This window comes from Lepidochelys kempii, chromosome 5 (genome assembly GCF_965140285.1).
Source record: "Lepidochelys kempii isolate rLepKem1 chromosome 5, rLepKem1.hap1, whole genome shotgun sequence".
Taxonomy (NCBI): Eukaryota; Metazoa; Chordata; order Testudines; family Cheloniidae; genus Lepidochelys; species Lepidochelys kempii.
Window position 1 is genome coordinate 19,467,100 of NC_136384.1, and position 25,542 is coordinate 19,492,641.

At 39.7% G+C, this 25,542-nt stretch overlaps 1 protein-coding gene across 16 annotated transcripts in view; it reads right to left on the reverse strand.

The window, feature by feature from the left end:
* TCF4 (transcription factor 4) overlaps positions 1–25,542 on the reverse strand; it is a 315,105-nt gene that overhangs the window by 46,835 nt on the left and 242,728 nt on the right. For all 16 annotated transcript variants that reach the window (XM_073343585.2, XM_073343588.2, XM_073343590.2 and 13 more), the window contains 2 exons: positions 6,532–6,637; positions 3,447–3,580 (listed from right to left, as the gene is read on the reverse strand). In XM_073343585.2, the coding sequence (XP_073199686.1) occupies positions 3,447–3,580; positions 6,532–6,637 (240 nt within the window). The remainder of the gene's footprint in view (positions 1–3,446; positions 3,581–6,531; positions 6,638–25,542) is intronic.

Sequence of the window (25,542 nt, forward strand, 5' to 3'; positions counted from 1 at the left end):
TAACAGTCTAAATCGGAGTAATGCCATGTCCTCTGCTGAGTTCTGTTCCATGGCACCCACACAAAAATGGATCAGCAAGTAAGATTTTATCGTTTCTCAGGGGGAAAACATTGAAGGGATACTACCAAATATTTCAGCACAAACATGGGATCTGCCTTAAAATGTATAATTGTATTCTGCATTCTAAGCAACTATTAAAAAAAAGTATAATCCATGAGAAAGCAGAAATAATAAACAGCAACTATTCTTTTTGTGCTGTCTGTATTGGCACTGGAGTACCACCAGGTAATGAACAATTCAAGAGATTTTACATATACGTACAGCTTGAACTGAAGCCATTCTGGCTTCCCTCAACAGTCTCTGCATATACTAAAGGTGCTGACGTCCCACTTTTGTCCCCGTAGAAATCATATAGGACAGCAATTAAAATACCAATGCCTCCCCCCTGTGCTACCTTAGGCACAGAAGACCTTACTAAAATAGAGAAGTGGGACAATAAATAATATGGACCCAAGGTTCAGAAGTGCTGAGCACCTGCAACTCACATTGATGTCAATGGGAGCCCCGGGGGATAGATTCACAAAAGGACTTAGGCTCCTAACTGGCACTTTAGGTGCCTAAATCCCAGAATTATGCTCCACTGGGATCCACAAAGCCCCTGCTCAACTGCGGCCGAACACTGTAGATGCCTAACCTAGCTCAGCACCAACATTTTGGCAGTATATTTTCCCAAGATGTTTTATGTTTCTGTCGCTGAGCACCCACACATACTGCCGCTTCACTCTAGACATCTGGACTCCTCAGCCCCAGAGTGATGGGAAAACAGGCTCTCCTCTCAATAACTCACCTGCAGGGCTCAATCTATGAAGCATGTTCTGAGCTCACCTACTGGTTCAGGCCCCACACAAGAACTGTGAATTAATTATTTAAAAAGTTCCTGGAGCAGGGGGACTGGTTACTGGGGATGCCCCAATTTATCCAGAGTGGAACAGCTTCAACAGGACAAAGAGAAGGAATATCCTGAGCGGTAGTAGAGTCCTGTTCAAATGCCTTCTCCCACCCCAGGCAAAGATGGAACTTGAACTGAGGGCCTCCTGCATCCTGGTGAGTGTTCTAACTACTGGGCTAAAAGTCATTGTTCTCCTTCCCTACCTGCTTCTTGCAAAAATGACTTGGGTCCCGTGTGTCAAGGGAGGGTTTGCTGATGAGAATCCCAAACAGAGGGAGGCACCTCCCTGCAGCCTTGATTTAGGCACTGATCTCCCTAAGAAAGGCGGGGCTTAGGACAGAAACCCTCTGCTTGGTATCTCCCATTGGCTAGCTTAGGTGGGGTGTCATCTAAACTGCTGGCTTTTGTGACTCCCATTTTGAGGTTCCTATCTCCTTCCATTTATTGTATAAGGAGCCTGAGAACCTAATTCATGTTTTCTGAATCACAGTGATTTTCTAGGCACCATGTTTTCTGAATCATAGTGATTTTCTAGGCGCAGTGATTTTCAAGGCTGCGTGTTACCACTCCTAATTTCCATAGTGAATCTAGCCCTGGGTGCTCACCACCTCTGACAATTAGGCCAAATAGTAATTCCCAGATAAAAACTACATTTAGAAGGTGTTAAGGTTGAGAGTACCTATCACTGATTTACTGTACAGACGATTACAAAGATGTTGTAACTATCCCAAAGCCATGCCTTATCAACCAAGGATTTAAAATTAGGGTTAAACTTGAAAGAAACAAGGGCACTCAAACAACCATAACTCTGCCGTGTAATGACACAATGCAAGAACCATACATTTATGATTAACAAAAAATAGTGTATGGTCCCAGATCATATTAATCTTATTTTTTGAAAGACACATTCAATTTTTTTATATATTTTTTCTCACTATTTCACTACAGGGAACAGTTAGGGTTGTTTGGGTGCCCACATTACGAACATTAAATAGACATGGCTGAGCTGCTATTTTATATTGGTTGTAACTAGGGATTTATTAACCTTGTAAAGTTTGATGTTTTGTGAACTTCTTGAACTACTTTTTTCAGTTCACAAAACTAAATTCACAAACCTGTATTTTAAACCTATGTTTTCCCCTCCCCCCAAAGATAATTCAGTTACAATAAGAAGTATACCATTTTGTAGCTAAAAAGAAGTCTATGGTAAGTTTTATGGACAGCCAAACTCCTCCAAAATTTTGCCTAGTTCACCTAAAAACAATATCTATCTTTTCTCCTGTACCCTTGGCTCCTTTTTCATAGTCTCTGATAAGTAAAAGCTGAATCTAAACCCGATAATGTGTCTCAGTTGAACCTAAGATGGTCACACGGAAATAAAATTAGAAAAAAAGTTTCTCTATTTGTAGCTGAAATAATTTACAAGTTTGGGGGAAAAAAGCATCTCTCTTCACCAGTCTCGTCATTTCGCTTTGCCCAGTATACTTTCCCTTGTGTTTCTAATGCAGTGGGAGTCGACAGGATTGTGTTGTTTGTGCACAGCATCAACTCAGCCATGATGTTAGGGGAATACTCCCAAAGCTGTGCACAATGTCTATGCAGTTCTTTTTTTAGTCTAATCAAATATCACAGACTGAATTAGTCCTACCAAACTGCTTCTGTGTTGACAAGGCAATGAAGGAATAGCATGGTGTTCCACTAATATTTATTAAAATATTTTAAAATATTTTTGCAAAATAAGGAATAGACAGAGTTATCTAAAAACTCAGAAATACAAAGGAGGTTGAGGAAAATGTAATATACATAATAATGCGCATACATGTGTCCAAATCTCATGTGTAGTGATGTCCATGTGATGAATATAAATCTACGCTCATTTCACGAGCTAATTAATTTCCACAGAGACTTAATCTAAAAGAACAACCTATGAGAAACAACTTCCTTCTTCCTAATCCTCCACCCCAACTTCCTCTCCAGAATTATGTTGGTATATCATGTATAAGGGACAGTGTAAAGTTCTGGACTATTGTTCTGATATCTTATGATTCTTCAGGGATAGAACCAGGAGTTTTATACTACCTGTTAGGAAGACTGGCTGCCAACTTTCAATGATATAAGTTATATGCTTCCAGTGCTGATAGGTACATAAGACCTTATAATAGAAATATTTTCCACAGAAAAACTATTTAGGTAGTTTTAGAGGTTTGGACAATGATAACTAAGGTACCAAGCCTTGCAGATGGAGGAATGTACAATTCACCGCTTCTGAGATACATATTTGTAAAATATGTAGCATGAGATTATATTGTGGTTCAATAAAAACATTTTAGTGACATGAGATTGGTATGGGCACTTTCTTCTCAGGTGGCAAAGCTCTGAGTGACTTATGCAGGTCATCCCCAAATGAGTACTAATAAAACCTTTGTCCCACACCATGCCGTTATGTATTCTCTCTCTCTCTATACACGTACACATGTGCATTAGAAGATTAACTTACCAAACGGTCATGTGGATGCAGGCTGCAGTAGCTGCTAGACTGTGGAATATGAGAAGAATTGCCCAACATTCCTCCATAACCAGGCTGATTCATCCCACTGGAGGAGCTCCATGGGTCACTGCTGTGATGACCATCTGTAGAAAAGAAAGAAAATGTGGCTTCTCTGAAGGCCATAAATCTTGGTTATATAATTGTTTTGTTTTGTTTTCTTGTAAACTTTAAAATAACGGTCCTAATGGGGCTTGATGCATATGCAATGTATCACTGTGTCGGTTAATTGCTTACATTACAAGACAGCAGCCATAAAAGGAATGCTGTATATTGTCTTTCTGTCTCCTAAGGGCTACACAAATTTAACATAAAAGCATGCTTTTAATAAAAAATTAAGCTGAACTGAGCAACAGTGAATAACAATATCATCTTTAATCATTTCAAGTCAGTCACATAACTGATGCTAAAAGTTTCTCTAAAGTTTTATTCCTGCCATTTTATCACAAGCTTAAATACATATACCCCAAGTTACTACAAATTTCAGCTGGGACAAAATATGAGCTTCAAAATAAAATAAACTATGAGTGTTCAAATCTGAATTAAGGGTAGTCTAACAGCCTTTGAATGACGACACTTCCTACACATAGGTGATTTGGTGTGTCATTAAGAGGTTTTGGTTCTTAGAGAGGTATTACTTCCTCTGCAAATACACAAGCCATTTTGTATTTCTGCACCTAAAATGCCTATGCCTTCTGGGTGACTCCATTCTGATACCATGAGATACAGGCTGCATCTCTGACTTTTAAAAGTTACCCCTTAAAGCAAGTCAAGCACTTAAAGGTGTCCTTAGCCTACTTAACCACACTTTTTACATTTAACTAGATCCTTGGGAGTAAATCTATAATTATCAAGGTTTTTTGTTTCTTAATGGAAAAGTCCCATAACATTTAACAAAGCATAATAACCTTTCCATAGGTGTTCTGAATCCCAATTTAGAAGAGATTTATATCACTAATATAAATCTCTAACAGGATAGTTAAAAAAAATTAGAGAAAGGTTAGCATTCTCCATTCATTTCTACAAATGTTTAATTTGTATAGAACTCTTTTGGTCTCACCTTTATTAAATTCTATATGACTTTCCAGAATTGGTTGTTCTGTGAATTTTCACAATTTAAATTTGAGATCACAGGTTCAGCCTATGCCCTCATTTCCTGGTTCAACACAGGGAGAGGGCATAGGTCTTTGCGGCATAAACCAATCATCTCCCAGGGAACTGACATAATGGGACTCTGTGATAACGTTCTCCTTTCCCTGTCTCCCTTTGTAATGGCCTCTATCTCAAGGGGTAATACAGAACCACTGTACTACCACTGATTGAGGGGGCTGCCTTAAATCCCCTGCTGGGGGCACACAGGTATAAGACAGAAACTAGTGAGCTTGGGAAGTAGAAAGAGCAGCATCTGATATGGTGATTTTCTGCGTCTAACAGTCGGATGTGGTGGAGCAGCCTACAAACCTTTGACTCCATAAATAGCTGAGATCCAAGCCTGATGGTATGAATGATCTTTTCCTATTCTTAAGGCAACAGCTCAGCCTGTCAGGGGCCTACACCTACTCCAATTTCCTACTGTGCTTGCCGCACAGCTACTCTGCTAGGCATCCACCTCTCTTCCTGACCCCAAAACTAAATGTAAGACATAGTGATAGGCATAGGTGCCAGAACGAGGAGTGCTGCCTCCCCCCCGGCTTGAAGTGGTTTCCATTATCTACAGGGTTTACAGTTTGGTTCAATGGCTCTCAGCACTCCCACTATACAAATGGTTCCAGCACCCCGGTGATCGGACGAAACCAAAATCCCAGATATGAACATCCTTACTTATGTTCCTTATCTGTAATATGAACCAACTACAGGTACCAGCATGAAATACTCCTTTTTGATCACAGTGGCTTAGTCTAGTCACTCAATGGAAGTGAAATATAGACCATGTGCCACATTAAAAGAGATGCAAGATGGAATCAGAGTTACACAGATGCATATTTGTTTACAGCAGTGGTTCCCAAACTTGTCCTGCCACTTGTGCAGGGAAAGCCCCTGCCAGGCCAGGCTGGTTTGTTTACCTGCCGCATCTGCAGGTTCGGCCAATCGCGGACCCCAGTGACTGCGGTTCACTGCTCCAGGCCAATGGGAGCTGCTGGAAGTGGCGGCCAGTACGCCCCTCGGCCCGCGCCGCTTCCAGCAGCTCCCATTGGCCTGGAGCAGCGAACCGTGGCCACTGGGAGCTGTGATCGGCCGAACCTGAGGATGCGGTAGGTAAACAAACTGGCCTGGCCCGCCAGGGGCTTTCCCTGAACAAGCGGCGGAACAAGTTTGGGAACCACTGGTTTATAAGATCATGGCCTGAATGTGGTTCTCAGGCTCTTTGATCTTTGCCTAAGTAGGGCAAAATGTGGGTCCTACACTTCTAAATAGATTGTTTCATTGACTCACTCCAGGACTTTTAATTAACAAGTTACCCGAAACTTTATTTCAGTGGGTTCTAACTATGAGTAATTGCAAGAAATACAGTATACAATAGTGAACATGTAAAAACTAACATTTTAAAATGAGAGACACTATGTAGTTAATTTAAAAACAGATTTAGAAGTTGCTATAATACAGAGTATATATTATATATACACACTTTACGCTGTGTACTCTAAATATTATACAGTTTATAAATTTTCTCCCTCATACACAGACAGATTTATTCACAAAGTACCATGCATATTATGAGCATTTAATAGATGTATAACATATGTGCATATACACAAACTCTTTGAAAAGAAAGCCTAAAGTAATTCAAATTATAAGAATCTAGTAAGTTATATTATTATTATATTTCATTACAGGATCAAAACAAGATGCTCACAGCTATAATGGTCTATGCCTTACAGGTCTTCATTTTAATGGTAACGAACGTAACAGCACACAGGATGATATTCCATGATGTGTCTAATATACGTCAATAAATGAATAAATAAATAAATAAATAAATACGTCATATACATGAAATGTATGCACAATATATTTCTCTTTGACAGTAGCACCTTACCTTGCATGAAGAAGGAGCTAGGAAAAGTGCTGGCTGCTGGTTTTGAGGATGGATAACCTGGTGAATCCCTATTGTAGTCAGCAGTGCTTGCTGATGGGGCATAAACCTAAGGAAAAAGGATTAATTTAGTATTCCTTCAGCAATGACTGAAATATTTCAAGGCATGTCGCTTTAAAAAAGAAGCAGGAATAAAATACTGAATACTTACCTTGTTCAGTTTAAATCAGTTCCTAACATTACACAATACTTCTTTTGGAATACAAAAATCTCAGTATTTGTGTGAAAAGAAAATAAATTTTAAGCTTCAAAAGAAATGTAGGTATGACATTTTCCAGCCTTAGACAAGAATATTTGTGAGGTATTTGTCAAACAGTTTCTAGCTGTAAATACACTGTACAACTAACATATGTTGGACCTGGGATCTTACGGAGCTTGAAAGCATTGAGAACATGAAACAATACTGATTTATTATATGAAAGGATACAGCTTTCACACATTTAAGGACAAAAATGAAAGCAGTGTGGAGAAGTCAAACTCTTTGTTCCCTAAATGCAAAAATGAAATTTAAAAAACAGCACTATCAAGGGCACTGAAAATTATAAACATACCTTGGGATATTAAATTCCCATGTTACTAGGTCTTTGCAAAGCAGCTTGAAAGCACTATTAAAAACCTGGATCTATACAAGACCACCAACACAGCATGTGTGTGCATCGGGGGAAAAAAACCTTCTTTTTTAGTACTTATTATATTTGTGTGTGCAATAAACTTAGTAAGTGTGCCAAAAAACTAATTTACTTATATTTGTTTACTAATACACCAGAGAGTTCTGTAACTAGCGTTTTACAAAAATAGTTCTTGTATTTTCTTGTTATGTTAACCAGAATAACATAAAAGAAAAAAAGTCTGGACTCATAAGGTATGGTTTAACTTTGAGTTTTCTTTTGCTAAATTTATATATTATATATGTATATTAAAGCCTCAATTTTTTGTTTCTGATTAAAAAGTTCCTCTCTCCAGATGGTCAGGAATACTGAAGCACTGTCATCTTCTTGATGAAAATGGATACCTTCCTGCCTCCATTTTGAAGCAGGCAGCAGATCACAAAATTGGCAGACAGCCTACTCTGACATTCACAGGTCACAGCGAAGGGAAAGAGAAATCCACCAATAAAATATAACTGCAAGCCATGTTAGAAAAAAATCCCATCTATGCTCATCCTGCATCTCACAAACATTACAAGAGAAATCAAATGCTTTCTCTCAACAAAATAAATAGAAAACTAAGAGCCACCCTTATGCTGAGTAACTTATTCTGAAAGTTGTCCGGTTGATTTCAACAAGGATACGTGATGTATAAGGTACTACTCTACCTGAGTAAGGTTGGCAGAATCAGGCTCTAAGCACTTCTGCAAGAAGAAGTTTTCCTGTATGTATGTATTTAAATAAGATGCATGCAAACACGTTGTGAAAACACAAAGATTTTTTGAAAATTTTTACACACATTTTCAAACTATCCTGTAGTGTCTTCATGTGAGATATACAGTGCACTATACAATAAAATTAAAAGATAAGTTCTATATGCATGTCAGTTTTTGCCCCCTCCCCCCAATTTAGAGCCTGATCCTTCAAGGTATTGGGGATCCTCAGCTCTTACTGACATCAATTCAGGGCACACAGCGCCTAGCGGAATCATGAAAAAAGAAAGGCATTTAACATCCAGATGCTACTGATGTAGTTTCATTGAGCTTACTGTAAGCAAAGTTCCAGTCAGAGAATGAGAACACTAATATTTGTTTGAAGACTTCTAGTAAAGGCAAAAGGAACCAATAAGACTCCAAACTGAAGAGCACAAACAAATCTAGACCAAAGGCCTGTCAGCAATAGCCAACACCCATTTCCCTTGGAACTGCTTAATGTATCTCGTTGATGCTATTAGAGTGTGATAATAAAGAGATGACAGGGATTTTTAGAAGTCCTTGATGTCAGATTTAATGCTAAAACGACTGTCTTCAAGTTAAAGACAGATCTGAAGGACGAATAACAGATGCCATACTACAATATACCTACTATATGGTCGCACAATATTAATGTCAGAGAGAAGAAATAACATAGAAGGGAATTTACTGGTCATTCAATTTATACACACTTCAGAGACTTCTCACACCTTCAAACAATGTAAACTTCAAACAGGGTATACTGACTGAAAAACACATATATTGGAGAAGGCTTATATAGCTGCATTTTAAAAAAATAAGCACTGAATCATAGAATGATTGATATTAAAATTGAGGTGTACTGCATTGTGGTATTTATCTTTACTATAGTTTTCATTATCCCACAAATACTATGATATATTTAACTACTGTGGGTGATCAATGCTCAGTTTTTAAATGGTGTTCATTTTATAGTACGTTTACATTATTCTGTTGCTTTTTTTAAAGCAGGTGTAGTTGAACAGTAGGATGGTTTCTTAAATTACAGTACATATGGGAAACAGATGAAGATATAAGTAATATTATGTAAAGGTTCTTTACAGTTTGAAATAGCTGCTTCAATGCCTATCTCCCTCCACCCATCCAGTTACATTGCTCTACAACTTTTCCCTACATCTTTGACTTTACTTATTTAAAAATGGGGGGGTGCTACTGGTTTTTAAAAAATCTTTCTTTTTGTGAATGTTGTGCTCATGAGAGGTGCTGGATGAACAGTTCTGGAGTCTAAACGCATCTAGCCACTGAACATGGGAGGGGCACTGCACGCTCTTCCTCACACTGCCTTTCCAACATGCTTCAATGCTGATCTGGAAGCACCAGTCTCGCCGTTCAGTTTCACGCTTATTCAGTCTGTGGCTTTTCTGCTGAATCTGCGAACAAGTAGGCCCGTTAGGAACTCGAATATGACCACTAACTGCTTTCACACAGCCCACGAAACAGCTATCAGCTAGCTACTCTGGCCCAAGCTGGCCTTTGAAAAAAGGTTGACCTTTGAAAAAGAGGAGCTTTCTCCCTGTAACTCCCTGACCTGTCTTGTCCTCTTTGTGTTACTCCTTGACCTTCCAACTGAATGTAGCTCTAATGTGATGTTACTATTCAGGAGAGGACACTGATATCAATGTAGCTCTGCAGAAGCAGTAAGCATGGAACCCTTTGTATTTAAGTAAACAACAGACCAATCTATAAAGAATGGACTATTTTCATCTCTGCTAGTAAGAGATAAAAGATTGATCTGCTGCAATTAAAAGGTGCCATTTTCCCCCTAATTGGTGGACTAGAGTCTGCTAGGAAAATAGCCCCACATTTAAAGCCAAAGATCTCTATACCAGAGGTTAGCACAGTTTTCAGGGAAGAAACAAATCAAGACGAAGTATTTTATACTTTTTATAGTAAAATCAAATGCAATTTCATTTCTATTTTAGAACATTCTGTATATATCACTTATTGTACCTTAACTTGCAGGGAGAAGCATCCTGAAGAATTAACTGGAGACATAATCTAATGTGGAAGCCTCTTCACCAATCAGATATTTTCACATCTCTTCTTCCCCTATTTTACTTGTTCTGGCTTCCCAGCTTCCCCACCTCACTGTTCCTCTTCTTATGTTCCCCTCCCTTTCCAGCACCTCTCATGACCTCCCCTTCTCTGCTGACCTACCGCCACTGGTTCCCTTGTGTTCAGCAACAAAGTAAAACTTGCTAAATCCTGATCTGACCTGTAAGGCTGCCACTGCATCGAATGGAGTAGGAAAGCAAAACACCATAGAACTGGGAGCTGAGGAAACCAGCACAAGAACCTGAATTTAGAAAGTTCCTCCAACACAAATGGTCTTGTAAATCTGATGTGTTTTGTGTGGACCTTAAGCAATAGAAGACCTGAAGATTTCCTGTTAATGAAAGTTTTGAAATATACCATGGAACTCAAAGCCATGAAATGGCGAAAAAGGTTCCTGCACCAAATTCAGAGGCAGTGTGTAAAGTGGAGTAAATGAGTAGCACTGCACAAGAGGAGTGTGGTAGGAAACGCAACTAACACATCCACCAGTTTCGACTGTAATTTACACCTGCCAAAGTTCAAAGTGGATTCACTTGACTTCCTTGGACTTACTTCTCCACATGTACCATACACCACCTTACATATCACCTCTGAATTTGGTCCAATATGTATGTTTACAAAATGGATTTTATAAAAATGACATAAACATCTCTTTTTTAGTGTATTTAAAAATAGAACGAAGATATGTTAAAACAAAATGTTGCACGTGTATAGACTGTGTATTCCAGCTTTTCCCCCCTCACATCTCCTTGTCTTGACTCATCTGCTCATCTGTATATGCCAATAATTATTTCAAACTACATTTCAAAGATGTAGCCTTATTTAAAAAAAGTTAAAGCAAAAGCAACAGATTATTAAAGAAAAACAAAAATAACCCACCTCTCAGTGTAGGCTTGGATTCACATGAGTCTTCTTTAATAAATATGAAAAGTACTGCATTGTAAATGTGTTATCAAACACTCCTGAGGGAAATGAATATATATACACACACTCATTTGGTTGACCTATTCACTAATTTGCGTCTGTGCTTCTCTTCATCATTTGCTAACAAGACAAATCACAAAACTACAATGTCAATTTTTTAAATGTGGGTGCACAAATTGCAACCACAAAACCCCTCTGCAAAATCCTATTTGTGCACACAAGTTGACCAACTGCTTATGCTGATGGGTTCCTTTTGCCCACAACTTCAGGTTTTGTGGGTGAAACTTCTGGGTAGAATTTTCACCTAGAGCTTGTCTACATGGTGGGGTAATGCACACTATGAAAATATGATTTCTAAAGGGCACTAATGTGTAGCTCAATAATTGGTCCACATAGATCCTGCTGGTGCTCACTGAAGGTTCCTGAGCATTACATTTACGCACACTAGGGAACCTACAGTGAGCATCATGGACCAATTAATGAGTTACACATTGGTGCCCTTTAGAAATTGCAACCCCATAGTATACATTACCCCACCGGGTAGACAAGCCCCTAGCTGTTTTTGAAAATTTTACCAACTATACTGTGTCCAACACAATGATACCTGCATATAAGTAGCTGAACAAAACAATTAGCATATGAACTCTGAATATGTAAGTATATTATAGATACACATGTGTAGATGAAATACACACATATATACACAGACATGTACGTACACAATATAATTTATACCTGCAGCATATACAAATTTATATGTACCCAGGTAGTACATCCTCCTTTATCTGAACCACAGACCAATTCTCAAATTTCTTTAATTCAAAAATAAATTCTGTTCAATTAAACAAGCAGGTTTAGATATTACTGTGTAGACTATAAGTCATGCTCCAGTGGACTTTTTATGCATTTTTGAAAATCATTGCAATTAAAACTGATAGTAAATTTAACCTGATCCACTGTGGTGCTGTTAGTAACATTCAAGCTACTTCTAAAGCTGATCTTTACTATGCTTCCTGGACTCCAGCTTCCACCACTATTTTATTTGAACACCTGTATTTTTCTTGGTCTTGGCACTAAGTTAGCAGTGGCTAACTCTGTACATCTGCTATTACTTTTGAGATGGTGCATCACGGAAATGCCCTCTGCCAGCAACCTGAGCAACTTGACCATATCTGAATATGTGCTAACATACAATTCTTTCAAATTTGGACCAGGTGAAACTTTCCTTTTTTCTGGTTCCGTTTGTCCTACTGCAAGTCCATTTGGGAGTTGACTCCAAAACCAGGATTAAGGATGGTACCTACCGGTATAAGCATCTAACAGATGGAGTGTGAATTTAATTTCTTTCTTGAGTCCACAAATAAAACCCAAGTAAAGAGTGAATTGAGGGACTAAATTCATTACCCAAACCACTGACATGGTGTTGGGTGAGCTTTACAGCCTTTCCATGGCCACTTTTTGGAGGGGACACAATTCCTGTGTAGCATGGCAGTTGGACCTATATAAATACAGATCTATGGCCAGGACTCTGCTTCCCCTTCAAGTCTGCACTAAGCTCCCCTTCGACAGTAGAATTACATGAAACTGAATTTCAGCCTGACTGTATACAACTAATTATCTATTGCTTTGCCATGGGAACCCATCATGCTGTTTGGTGACAAACAGACAATTTTACACAGTAAGTGCAAAGAGCCATACCAAATAAATAAATAAGGATATCCAGAATATACTGCCAGAGGACCAAAGATTTCTTAGTTGCAAGTAGGATGTTTTTAATAGGCACAAACTGTAGTTATGTGCTCAACTCCCACTGAAAGTCAATGTGCATTGGAACATCTCCACCATAGATCTCACATCACTGGACCTTAGACAACATTACAGTGTGTGTGTCCAAGGAGTCCTTTTGTGTAGGAAATTCCTTCTGAATGATACAATTGGGGAAACATTCTGAAAATAACCAAAATTCATGACATAAGCACTCTAAGCAGATTTAGAGAAAACCATATGCTAGTGTTTCTCCACACTACTTCACAATTACATTCAAGCTTTCATGTATCCTAGGTATGTACTTGCTTGGAAAAATCACTCATCCAACAGTTATAATAGAAACAGACATGTTTCCTCTTCCAGATCTGACATCCCAACATTAACCAGTCTTTAATAAAGGAAACAGGAAACTCACCAGGACAATGTTCAGAAATAAGCTGGGTCAAAACATTTTTCTTAGCATGGGAAACTGGTGATTTTTCACTTTTCACAGGGTTTGTGCAAAAATTATGAGTAAAACTTTAGTAAATGCCATGCTGGCAACTTCTGCATGTGAAAGTCAGGTTTTGCCAGTTAAGGACACAAAAATACTGAAAGGAGGAGAGGAGGGCAGAAAGATTTTTATGTAGTGATGGAAAAATATCCAAAATAAGTACTAGCTTAATGTCATGAAACTGGGAAAATGGGTGTGAGTGACCGTTGTCAGACAGATTTGTACAGTTTTACAAAGTGAAAGCCACTGGATTCATATAAAGTAACCCAGATTTTGCTGTGCCTGGCTGAACTAACAGGGTTCAAGATGTTACAGAGAGATGTCTTTATCCTGTATTTACTGAAAGGGAGCCTGATTCGGCAATATTTACTCAAACAAAACACCCATTATATTGTCAGGCCTTTAAAACACTGCTAATTTCCAGCCTTTGCTTTTCATCCTTCAACTTGACAGCAATATACTAGTTAAGCGCAAAGACGCATGCTCCCTGACACTAGAAGGTGAAGACAGCTACAGATTTGCTTTTCATTATATCATAGGGACGCTGTATGTTCAACAGGAAAGAACGTGAATGAAGGAGATGACTAACTTGTGTGAATATGGAATATTCTAAGTAGCCTGCATCTCCCCAACCATTCTTCCAATACCCCCAACACAAAATCATTTTTAAAAATCTCAGAAACCTTGGTATATTTTTTCAGATTTATCCATCCATAAAAGTTTGCCAGCTAATTTTTCAAATAGCAATCGTTTCTATGTCATTATTTAAAGAGGCACATAAGTTATACTGAAAAAGTATTGACAAACAAAAATCAGCTCAATAACTCAATCCAAAATGTAGAAAGTAAAGCAGGCCTAACTTGTAGTAGAATAGGGTGATTGGGGAACTGCAGATGTGTACAATTGGTTTGCTGATTTCACAGAAAATACATTATAGATCCAAATATTTTCACATATGTGACCTTCTGAATTCAAAAATTATTTCATGTCATGATGGGAAAGTTCTGAAGAAGGCACTACGTAATGTGACATAATGAAGGAATTATCACATTATGTTAAATTTTGGAAGCCAGCCTTGAAATTCCAAATGTTCTTTTCTCCTTTATTTTTTTTGGGAAACTCACTGCCTTAAGGTTAGTGAAAAGAACTGAGAAGTAAGTCTAGAAAGGGGTGTTGGATGTTGAGGCGCCAAAGTTCAGGAAAGATGTGGACAAATTGAAGAAAGTCCAGAGAAGAGCAACAAAAACGATTAAAGGTCTAGAAAATATGACCTCTGAGGGAAGATTGAAAAAATTGGGTTTGTTTAGTCTGGAGAAGAGAAGACTGAGAGGGGACACGATAACAGTTTTCAAGTACATAAAAGGTTGTTACTAGGAGGAGGAAAAAGAATTGTTCTTCTTAATCTCTGAGGATCGGACAAGAAGCCATGGGCTTAAATAGCAGCAAAAGAGTTTTAGGTTGGACACGAGGAAAAACTTCCTAACTGTCAGGGCACTGGAATAAATTGCCTAAGGAGGTTGTGGAATCTCCATCATTGGAGATTTTTAAGAGCAGGTTAGACAAACACCTGTCAGGGATGGTCGAGATAATACTTAGTCCTGCCATGAGTGCTGGACTAGATGACCTCTTGAGGTCCCTTCCAGTCCTATGAATCTATTCATTCCCTCAACTGGAGATAACCTATTCTTTTTGAAATAGCAAAAACAAAACCTCTAGATTAATACTAGTGAAATGCACTGAAATTTCAGATCTGGACCAATAAATGATGGAGGGGAGCCAACCTGAATTCAATGTATGATAACGGAATGACGGTTTTAAGAGGGGAAGAACTCTAGTGATCACATGACCACTATCATGAAGGAAACAAAAATGAATGGGATGAATATCTCTAGAATATGTTACAGCAGCTATAAGGTTAGTTATTAGTTAATTTATTAATAATAATTACAACGGTAAACTAAATGTTTCAAAATGTTTTCTTTTTTTCACTAAACTGACTCATGTGAGGGACCTAACACATGAAGTCTATTACATTTGAAAGTTTCTTATTCAAATTCTGCTATTACTGATCAGGTAAGAAATGCTAAGTAGGAATCAGGCGAGCTTCTAGAGCCTGGTATATCAGTAGAAAGGTTTATGTGTCTTTTGGAAAGACTGCCTCCTTATGATGAGGGGCTAAGACTGACCATGTAGTATTGAAATACTGTCACTGCAGACCACTCCAAAGACATCTGGGTACCTGGAGAGAAGTCCATGATATATACAGGATGATGCTATGTAACAAAAGCTTCAGTATGGTAGAAGAAAAGAAATGTACAACTGGAGAGTTTACTAAAAAAGAATGGGCAGCCTTGGAAAATACAAAAGCAAGTAAAAAGCAGTGAATTCATATCCTACAACACTATTGTTTAAGGAAGTATACAGTGTGGGCTAATGTCTGAAAAGAGATCGGAAGTCAGACATCATGGGTTCTGTACCTGACTCTCTCATTAACTCACTGTGTGACCACAGGCAAGTACTTAACCTCTCTGTGCCCCAGGATCATCATCTGTAAACAATGGCATAACAGTACCAGCACATTTGTGAAGTGCTTTGAGATCCCTAAACGAAAGATGCTATGTAAGTGCAAATTATTACACCTTTTACTGTGTTGGATGTTGTCCCCCAAATCCCTCTGCAAGTCCTTTTCATCAGAGTCTTTGCTGACAGCCAGCAGCAGGTGTTTAGAAACCATGTCTGAGCAGAAATCATAAGGTTTTCAAATACCCCTTCAATCTTGGCCATCATTTTTCCCATATAAATTTAACTCCTTCTTGTCCATTCTCAAGCCTTGGTTGTACTATTGGTAGAGAACTCTCATTCTCCTCTCAGACTAAAGTACCTCTCAACATTTTCTGCTCAGGAGTTGTACAGAGAAAAGCAATCCTTGTTTCCCCGTTGAGGCTGAGGGCTTCCCCTCCATGATGCCATGACAATGATAACTCTGGCGTCAACACAAGGCAAAACACAGCAAGCCATCAGTCTGGCCTTCACATAGAATGATAAATTAAACAAAATATATTGCTTTGCATGCCAAGCTCAAACGTGAAGTGCAAGCTGTAAAATACAGTACTGATTTAAGGCTTCATATTTCTGGATACAGTGAAATCCACTTCAAATATACCTGATATAAGGAAACATTTGAGAACAGAATAAACCTATCAGTCCACAGATCCTAATACATGGTGAAACTCCCTTAAAATGAAGATTTCAAAAGAGAACATTTATTAAATTATAAGAACCTTACTAAATGGCATAATGTAATGGCTATCAGGACTGTTGAAAAGAATAAGCCTACTCATCAAAATGATCTGGGCTGCATTAGCAGATGTCAGCCTCACACAGAAGGAAAAACTCTCTTAAGCAAATACCTGAGAAAGTAATAAACATCCACTGCAGAAGTTTCTCTCTGCAGGAGAGCCCCTCTTCTTGTAAAATTCCCCTTTGACTGATCTCCTATTTTTATGATGGCTATTGGTTTTGGATATGGTACAGACTGATCTCCAAAATAAGTACTGGATAAAGAATTTGACCATCACTTTCTGCATGAGTTGCTGTAACTGGCCACTCAGGTCTCATTCCCCATCCCTGTAATTTGCATTTTGGATGCAGTTAAACTTTTTTAGTCAGGGCTGTCTGTTTTCAGTTCATATGAATGAGGTTGCTCACAGCACTATTTTCCAACAAGGCTCCTCATTAACTTTTCAGCCTATTTGAATTCCTAATTTTTGGCGGAAGACTTAAAATAAATAGCGATATGAAAAGGCACACAATGAGCACTGCACTGGTGTGGGAGTGGCAACACAAGGAAAGCTGGGTTGGCAGCACAATCAACACATAAATGTTGTAAAGCAAAACACTTTAATCAGCAACATTAAAAAGTCACTATTTCTTCCTATATAATCACCTTCTTTTCCCCACTCTGCTAGTCCTTCCCTAGGCACACTTACACATACAATCCCTGCTGAGCAGCAGTAATGAGGAGATAGTTTCTGGGTACCCCCTACTGTCTCTAGTTCAGTAAACCTAAGATTCACCCATATTGGGTAGATGAGTGAGCTCTAGCATTGCCCCTCCAAAAGGAAACAAACACGCATTTCATTAGCCCCTTTATTCATTCTCCCTAACTCTGCCTATTTTGCTAATGCAGGGAGAACTTTCCCTGAGTTTTAGTTAAGATCATTTTGTCCTTTTCCACATGTTATGAGCAGATTCTCCATTTTCTGGACTGACCTATTCTAGGTTTCCAGCAGAAGGAAGCTTTTTTAAATCACAGGTCCCTAATTTGGGCCACATGTTGCTGCTGGTTATTTGGAGGGAGCGGGGAGGTGGGGGAGGAGTGAGATGATGAAAAGACCAGCTCCACAACTGAAGCGCATTACCAGCCCAGAGTGGAAAGGGCCGGAAGGAAAACCCACCCACCTCGCCCTGCGTTTATTCTATCAACCTGCAATTGCAGCAATCAAAACCAGATGTCGGCTCTTCCAGATCTTTCTCACAGGACAAACATGCAAAAGGCCTAGGGCTTGGCATTGCCATCGAATAAAGTAATTGATACCATAATGAGCCACACAATACAAAAGCACATGCAAACCATCCCACCCCCATGAGAGGTATGAAAGTGCAGGTCCCGCTGAGCCGTTAAGTGCACGGTGCACCATGAAAAACAAGTGTACATAGCTACAGTAACCACCTGTAAGTCACAAAGCCAAGAAGGGCTCACTGACAAAAGTAAAGCCCTGGGGGCTCACAGGAGGTTAAAGGTGACCCAGGGTTAATGAAGAAGGTTGTTGAGCACTGGAGAAAATGAATTGCAGGTGAGAGTCTGATCACAAAATCAAGGATGGTTTCTGCCTCACATTTTGCACCACATCCTTTAATTAATGTGAGTTCTCCTGCAACCTTATGCTGAGTACCAAAAAAAGTTATTTTTAGACTGTAGATTTTAAACAGGTTTACTTCTCACCATTGTCTGTGCTCCTGCTGGTGACAATAATAACAGAAACAATAACCCGCATCATAAACTTATTAAAAGGAGAATTATTGCAGTGCCCTAGCCATGATGCTCTGAAATCTCCTCTGTTAAAACTTTTTAGATGTGTCACTGTTTTCTACCAACAGACTGATTGGGATTGTCCGAGCAACTGCTGTTTTGATGTGGAAGTCTTGCCTGTATAATGATAGTAAGTGTCCAGTAAATTTCTCAAATTCCTTTGACTTTAACAAAATTAGCAGTATAGCATGCTGTTGTGCATGGTGTTGGGTCGTTTTTGTTTTGTTTTTTGTTGCACTAATGTGATCGAGCAGAAATTTGTAGAGACTGATGTAGATTCAAAAAAGTTCCTGCAACGTGCCAGTCTTATAAACCACAGCTCATTCTGAGGTGAAACATAAAGATCTGGACCAAACCACCCATCTGCTGAGCAGTGTTTCTTCCAATTGCACCACCAGTCACTTCTACACAAACAACTGTCTTATTTGAAACATACACTAAACATTAACTTTTTTTTTCTTATCCCACCCTATATGATACTCTAGCTCCACAGATCCAGTGGAGCGAAAACATTTTCCAGATGGAACTATTGAATACTGCACATCTTGTGAATGACCTAAGTTAAAAACAAGGTCAATTAATTTTTTTCTAATTACAACATTATGTCATCCCTGTGCTGTAATATACATTCTAAAAAAGAAACAACAACATACATGGACTGGACAGTTTCTACTCAGACTGATTTCTTTCTGCCATTTCTCTATCCTGTCATACTTTCCCAAATCACCACCAAAGCAGTATATGTACAAATACCAGCATCCTCTGTCGTTACTATGAAGGCTAGGAAATTGCAGGTACATTTTAACGACTGATTCTGCAGTTTCCTCCATTGCTCCACTGTTCCCCAGCTTTCATAGACCCAATTGGCAGGCTGTACCCTTCTCCCTAATGTGAAATAAGTGCTCCTGGAAAATAAGATTATCAGAAGGCGTAGTTTCCCAAATGGTCCAATCAGCTTGGAGTTGCTTCTAATATGGGCTAGAGGAAGAAAACGGAGAAGGATGAGAGACAACAGTGAGAAAAATAGGATGAAGAAAAGGCAAGGCAATGAAATTGTGAGAAAAAAACAGAAAGAAGGGAGAACAAACCAGGTTAAGAGAACGAAGGAAAGGGGAAAATGAGGCAGAAAGGAAAAGAGAGAATAATGGGAGGACAAAGTTTAGAGGAAAAAATGGAATCGCAAAATAAGGAAGAGAACGAATACCACAGTGATGTTCATAGTATATGAATCAATATGGGTGTGAAGGTGACGAGGGAAAAAATTAGGGAGCGGGCAAAGCAGGGAGGGAAAGAAGAAGGAATCTCAGAATTCTCACCATCACCAGCAATGAAACCTACAAACAGGCAGAACCACAGAACAAAATTCACATGGGTGGAGAGGAGAAACTTCACGTCAACCAAATGAAATGGTACTTGGAGATTGTATTCGGTTTTGTTGAAGCCTGTTGCTGAGAGAGGGATAGGATGGTAAACAGCCTTTGACTGCTGGTTAGAGTGATCATGTCTGCATAGCCTCCCACCAAAACTGTGCTTGTTCCCCATCTTCAGAGTACCTGGGATCTTGGGAGAGAAGGAAGGAGGAAGAAATGGCAAATGTGAGTCTGATATGTTACTTTTACCTCCCTGGGAAAGGTTAGGGCACTCTCCCAGAGAGAATTCACATTAGACATCAGGGGCTTAATTCTACTGTTTTTAGACCCATGTAAATTGGGAGTAACTCCACTAACCCCAACAGAGTTAATCCTGTGAAAAACAGCAGGAATTTTGCCCAAGAAATGCTATTAGCCTCAGATGTCAGATGCTGGCAACACTTCCAGCATTAGGTACTGGTCATGCTTCTCATAGACACTAAAATTGCTGTTATTGTCTAATACTGAAAGCATCTGGGGAGGAGAGATGGGAGGAAGAGAAAAGCCAGAACACAGAAAACAAAATAGAGGCAGCAGAGAAATGAGCAAAGACAATGATCCCCCCCAAAACCAGGCCTCTGTCAGTCACAGACAAGAGTTACTGCCTCCACAAAAGCCAATTTAGATATTGGGAAGTGGCAAGAGTGAAGGAAATGGCTGAATTAACACATGACCTTAGGGTGAAACCCTTATTTTTAACATTGTGATCCTCATTTTTGGTTACTGGAAAGGAAGTGTCCTAGCTATGGCATATTCCAGAAAAAGATCCTGAGGGAGCATGGATCAGGAAGAGCACACGTGGGAAGGCAACAGAGATATGGAAAGGGAAGCCAAAAAGTAAAGTAAAGGGAAGCCAAAAGATACAGAGGAGAGGAACAAGGAGGAAAGAGACGGACAAAGGCGGGGAATGGAATGCACGAGTGCATGCAAGATTGGAGAGAAAGATGTAACGAGTGAGAGAAATTAGGGGTTGATCCTGAAAGATGATGAGCATCCTCCAATTCCAATTATTTCAATAGCAGTTATAGGTGCTCAGCAACTGAGCATCAAACCCTAAGTGAAGGAATAAATGAGTAGGCAAAGGAAAAAGAATGGGAGATAGCAATAGAAGTGATGACGAAAGGAAGGAAGGTGCCACCTGCAGAGATTCAGGGGTAGTTGTCACATGCAAATTCTAATTCACATTTAATTTAAATTAGCACATCTCCAAGCCTTTTAAAAAAGGAGTTCCCAGCAGAAGTAGAGACCAGGAAGATGAGCATTTCATTTATTTTACTTCATTTCAGTATCAACTTCATCACTTTTTTCCCCACCTGATTTATTGAGAACCATTTTGTGTTTCTTATTTTCTATGGTCTCTTTACAAATGCATGCAAAGACAGTGAATGTATCAGACATCTGACCACATTTTCCTCCCAAATTTCTCTGAAAGAAATGAGCCTTAATCCTGCAATTTTCCAGTGGCACTGGTCATTATCTACCTAGCACAGCATGACCAAGTGGCCTGAAGAATATACAACTCGTAAATTAGAGCTTATCTATTTGCCTAAAAAAATCCCAAGAAATTCCTGCAAATTATGTTTTATATCCTCTAAACGTCAGAGGGCCAGATTCTCACCTACTGTAAATCAGTGTAGCTCCACTGAAGTCAATGGCCCAGAGAATATAAACTAATGATAAAACAATGGAACTGACACGCGTGAACCCCAAAGAACTGACTCGAGACGTACGGCTATTCAGCCTTGATTTGCTCTAGCTTCCACTGATATCAGTGTAAAAGCTCCTAGGCAGGAGAAGGTCCACCAGTGGAGGAGGCTGTGGCAGCATGAAGCAGCCTAAATCTCTCAGGTACGCGGATGGCTACAGGAGACCAGCACGGCCCAGAAGTGGCAATGCTGGTTAGGAGAAGGGTGAAGTCAGGGTATGTGCTGATTTAGCTAAAGCACTCAGCAGCATCCCTTAGTGAGGCTCCTATAGACACCTAACTTGTTACTAAGGCTATGTACACACTACAGCTTGCGTTGGTATAAATTATATCGCTCAGGGGAGTGAATAAGCTACCCCCCTAAGCGACGTAAAGTTACACCAACCTCAGCGCTGGGTGGACAGCGCTTTGTTGGTGGGAAAGCTTCTCCCACTGACAGCTACCACTGCTCACAGGGGCTCCAGTAATTCAGTCGACGGGAGAGCTCTCTCCTGTCGGTTTAGAGCATCTGAACTAGCAGAGCTACAGTGGCGCAGCTGCCTCAGTGCAGCTATGCGGCTGTAAGCTCCATAGCGTATCCATTGCCTAAGACTCCTATCTTGCAATCAGATCCACACAGGGAGACAGACCTCTGTACACATGCCGAGCCCCACTGACTTTAATGGATCTCCACAGGCTCAGTGTTCTGCCTTCCCTTGTGATAATCCCCCCTTGTGCGCAGGAAGATTTACATTGATACTTCCCTGCAGAGGTTTCAATGGCTCTGTAAACGTAAGTTTTAAGATAAGTTTCAGTTCAGCCCTCAGCCTTGAACCAGATGACTAGAGTTTATGGCAGCAACTGACAATGGTTAACCAGCTTAGACTGAAAGTACGTTCCGAAGGTGAACACAGATGGGTCCAAACTGGAGCACCAGATCCAATCCCTTCCACCTGATTTTTGGGGAGGTCTGGATTCTGATTCAAACTCAGCGTCTCAGGCCTGTCTCAAGTAATGAATCGTGAATTGTAATGTCTTCATCTCCACGGAACAGAAGAGAAATAGGGTGACAGCAGTTTCAGGTGCCGAGACACAATAAAAACAATGAGGAAAGAAAATGTTTGCTTTTTATGTCAGCTGAGATGTCAGTACCCATTAATAAATCTATCTGCTAAATCTACTCTTATTCATGTGGGACATCACCAAGTTAAAGTAAAATAAATTATCTTTAATTAAATGGAATTGTCGTCTTCCTCCCGCTATCATCCCCAATTATTACATCCTAATCAGCCCTTTTGGGAGAAGGCATGAGAGAAGGCTGAAAAGCACATTTACTATAAACAATTTTTCTCTCTGTCAAGAGATGGAAATTTTATTTTAATTATTGTTTAGGACTATGACTTTCACCCAGTTTTTGATAAAAGGGATTAAAAGTTTAAAATGCCATCATTCAAAGAGAGAAAGAAAATCTGCTCATGTCATCACCCCGATGAAATTTCCTTAGTCCTTCCTACAATTAAAGCCCAGAACAGGGCAGAGGCAGTTAGGAAATATGCAAGTCATTTGTTTAAACCTCTTTATTATTATTTCCAGCAGGAGATTTGCATTATAAAATATTTTGACCGAAAAGACAAGGTAAATGCATTAGGGAATGTGAGCTAGTGGCTAGAATGGAGAAATAGGAACATGAGTGCTTGGATTCTACTCCCAGCTCAGTTACTAAGTGAATATATGACCTTGGGCAAGTCAGGTCTATGTTTACCTATCTAAAAGGGGATTAATACTTACAATGGGTATGGTAATTACTTTGCAGGGGCATTGTGAGTAAAGTTGTGCTCAATGTATACAACAAAACCTCAAACTACATGAAACTCATCAGGCGTGGGGATTAATTAAACTTGAAACTCAGACCAGGGCCCCTATCCTGCAATAAGGGTCTCAAAGGCAGATGGATTTGGGCATGTGGAGCACCTTGCAGGATCAGAGCCTAGCTTTGGAAAAAGGTTTTTATCTTTTGAGCTAACCTGGAATAAGTTTTCAGAAAATCTGGACTGATCAATGGTTCTGTGTCAAAACCACGTGGAATCTGCATAGTGCTCATGCAAAAGTCCAGGAAACTCGGCAGGTTTAACTGGGTTTCACTTTCAGATTTTGGATCATTTGAATTTGACTCAAAGTGAAACTCTGTCGTGTGAACAAAGGCAGATCAAAATTGAACAACATACTTCTGCAACCCCCAACAGTCAATATGCTGAGTTCCACACAGCTGTAGTAGTAAGGATTCGTTTGTTAGTGTTTAAAAAAGAAACTCAAGGGATCTGATTTCCAAACACGCACACACACTGTTTTGTTTGACCCATTATTATGACTACATGTAATTCAAGTACTTGTGCATGCAACTATACCATCTATGCATCTAAGTGGTCATTTGTATGCAAAAATACCTGATTTAGGTCTGCAATCACTGTAACTAGAAAAGGAGGACTTGTGGCACCTTAGAGACTAACCAATTTATTTGAGCATGAGCAATAACTTTTAAGCTATTACCAGCAGGACAGTGGGGTGGGAGGAGGTATTGTTTCATATTCTCTGTGTATATATAAAGTCTGCTGCAGTTTCCACGGTATGCATCCGATGAAGTGAGCTGTAGCTCACGAAAGCTTATGCTCAAATAAATTGGTTAGTCTCTAAGGTGCCACAAGTACTCCTTTTCTTTTTGCGAATACAGACTAACACGGCTGTTACTCTGAAACCAATCACTGTAACTGTGCACACAAATTAGGCATACAAAACAGCACGTGCACATGTTTTAAAACTGACGTTATAAGTTTGAAGTAATATTAGAATGGTCTAACATAGCAGAATCTGGAACTTTGATTTAAATAGACGTTTTAATCTTGGCTAGGATTAGGTTTTAAAAGCTAGCAACTTTAATTCTAGGAGCATCTGCATATAATGAACATATATAGAAGACCATATCCCTAAAAAATTAAAAGGGACTATTAGAGGTGGGTTAAATTTTTCAGAGCAATAGTTTAATAACCAAAACGGGGGGGGGGGGGGGGGGGGAGATGTTTTGGGTTGATTGAAACCATTTGCAAATTCAAGTTGAATTTGTCAAATGGTTTCAGCCAAAAAAGAATTTTCTGAGCTAGGTTCACAAGGGGAACATATGTGCCGTTCACAAAACCACTAAAGGAGGAGGAGATGGTCTCCAGTAGCCCAGTTCTTAGGGCTTAACTGCAGGAAACCCAGATTCAAATCCCAACTCTGGAGCAGGGACATAAAATCTAGGTCTTCTCTCCTATCAGGCCAATGCCTCAAGAGCCAGGAGATAGGCTCTTCTGAGGAGGGAAACGCTCCTGTTGAAGCTCCTATAAGTAATTAAATAGTCATTGGAGCAGGGAACCCAGGTGAGTGCCCCAATAGCTGGGCTATGGAGTTATTCTATCCCTGGCTCAATGACTATTCAAGTATTTTACACAAAGTGGAACAGTTTAAACAGGAGAGATTAGGGATTTATCTACACAGCACCACAGTCCAGATACAGGGGTGTGACTTGTAGAGTAATCTGAACTATTGTGCTCTAACTGCCCCATGCAGACTCTGCTTATGTTTAATGTGAACCAGTTACGTTTTAGTTCTCACCAGCAGGGTCTAAGTGGGGCAGTGAGAGCACATTCTAGAGCGCTCTACAGATCGCACCCTGTAGTACGGACTGTGGTGCCGTGTAGACAAGCCCTAAGAGCAAACTCCTCCCAAGTAGCTATTAGGGCACTGTCCTGGAGGGACTGGGGGAAGACCCGGTTTCAAGTCTCTGCTTTGATGACTATTTAATTATTTATACAAAGTGGGAAAGCTTCAACAAGAGCACTTGAGACAGCCCAAATTGAGACAGCCCAACAACAGAATAGCTTAGATCCTGATTGTTAGGGCACCTCCCTGGGAGGAAGGAGATCTGAGCTGGAGTGGGGCTTCACACCTGGCTCTTTCACATGAGTGCCATAACCACTAGGCTACTGGGTATAAGGGGTGCACAGGCTGCATTTCCTCCAGTGGTTTTGTGACTAATCTAGTCCAGGGGTTCTCAAA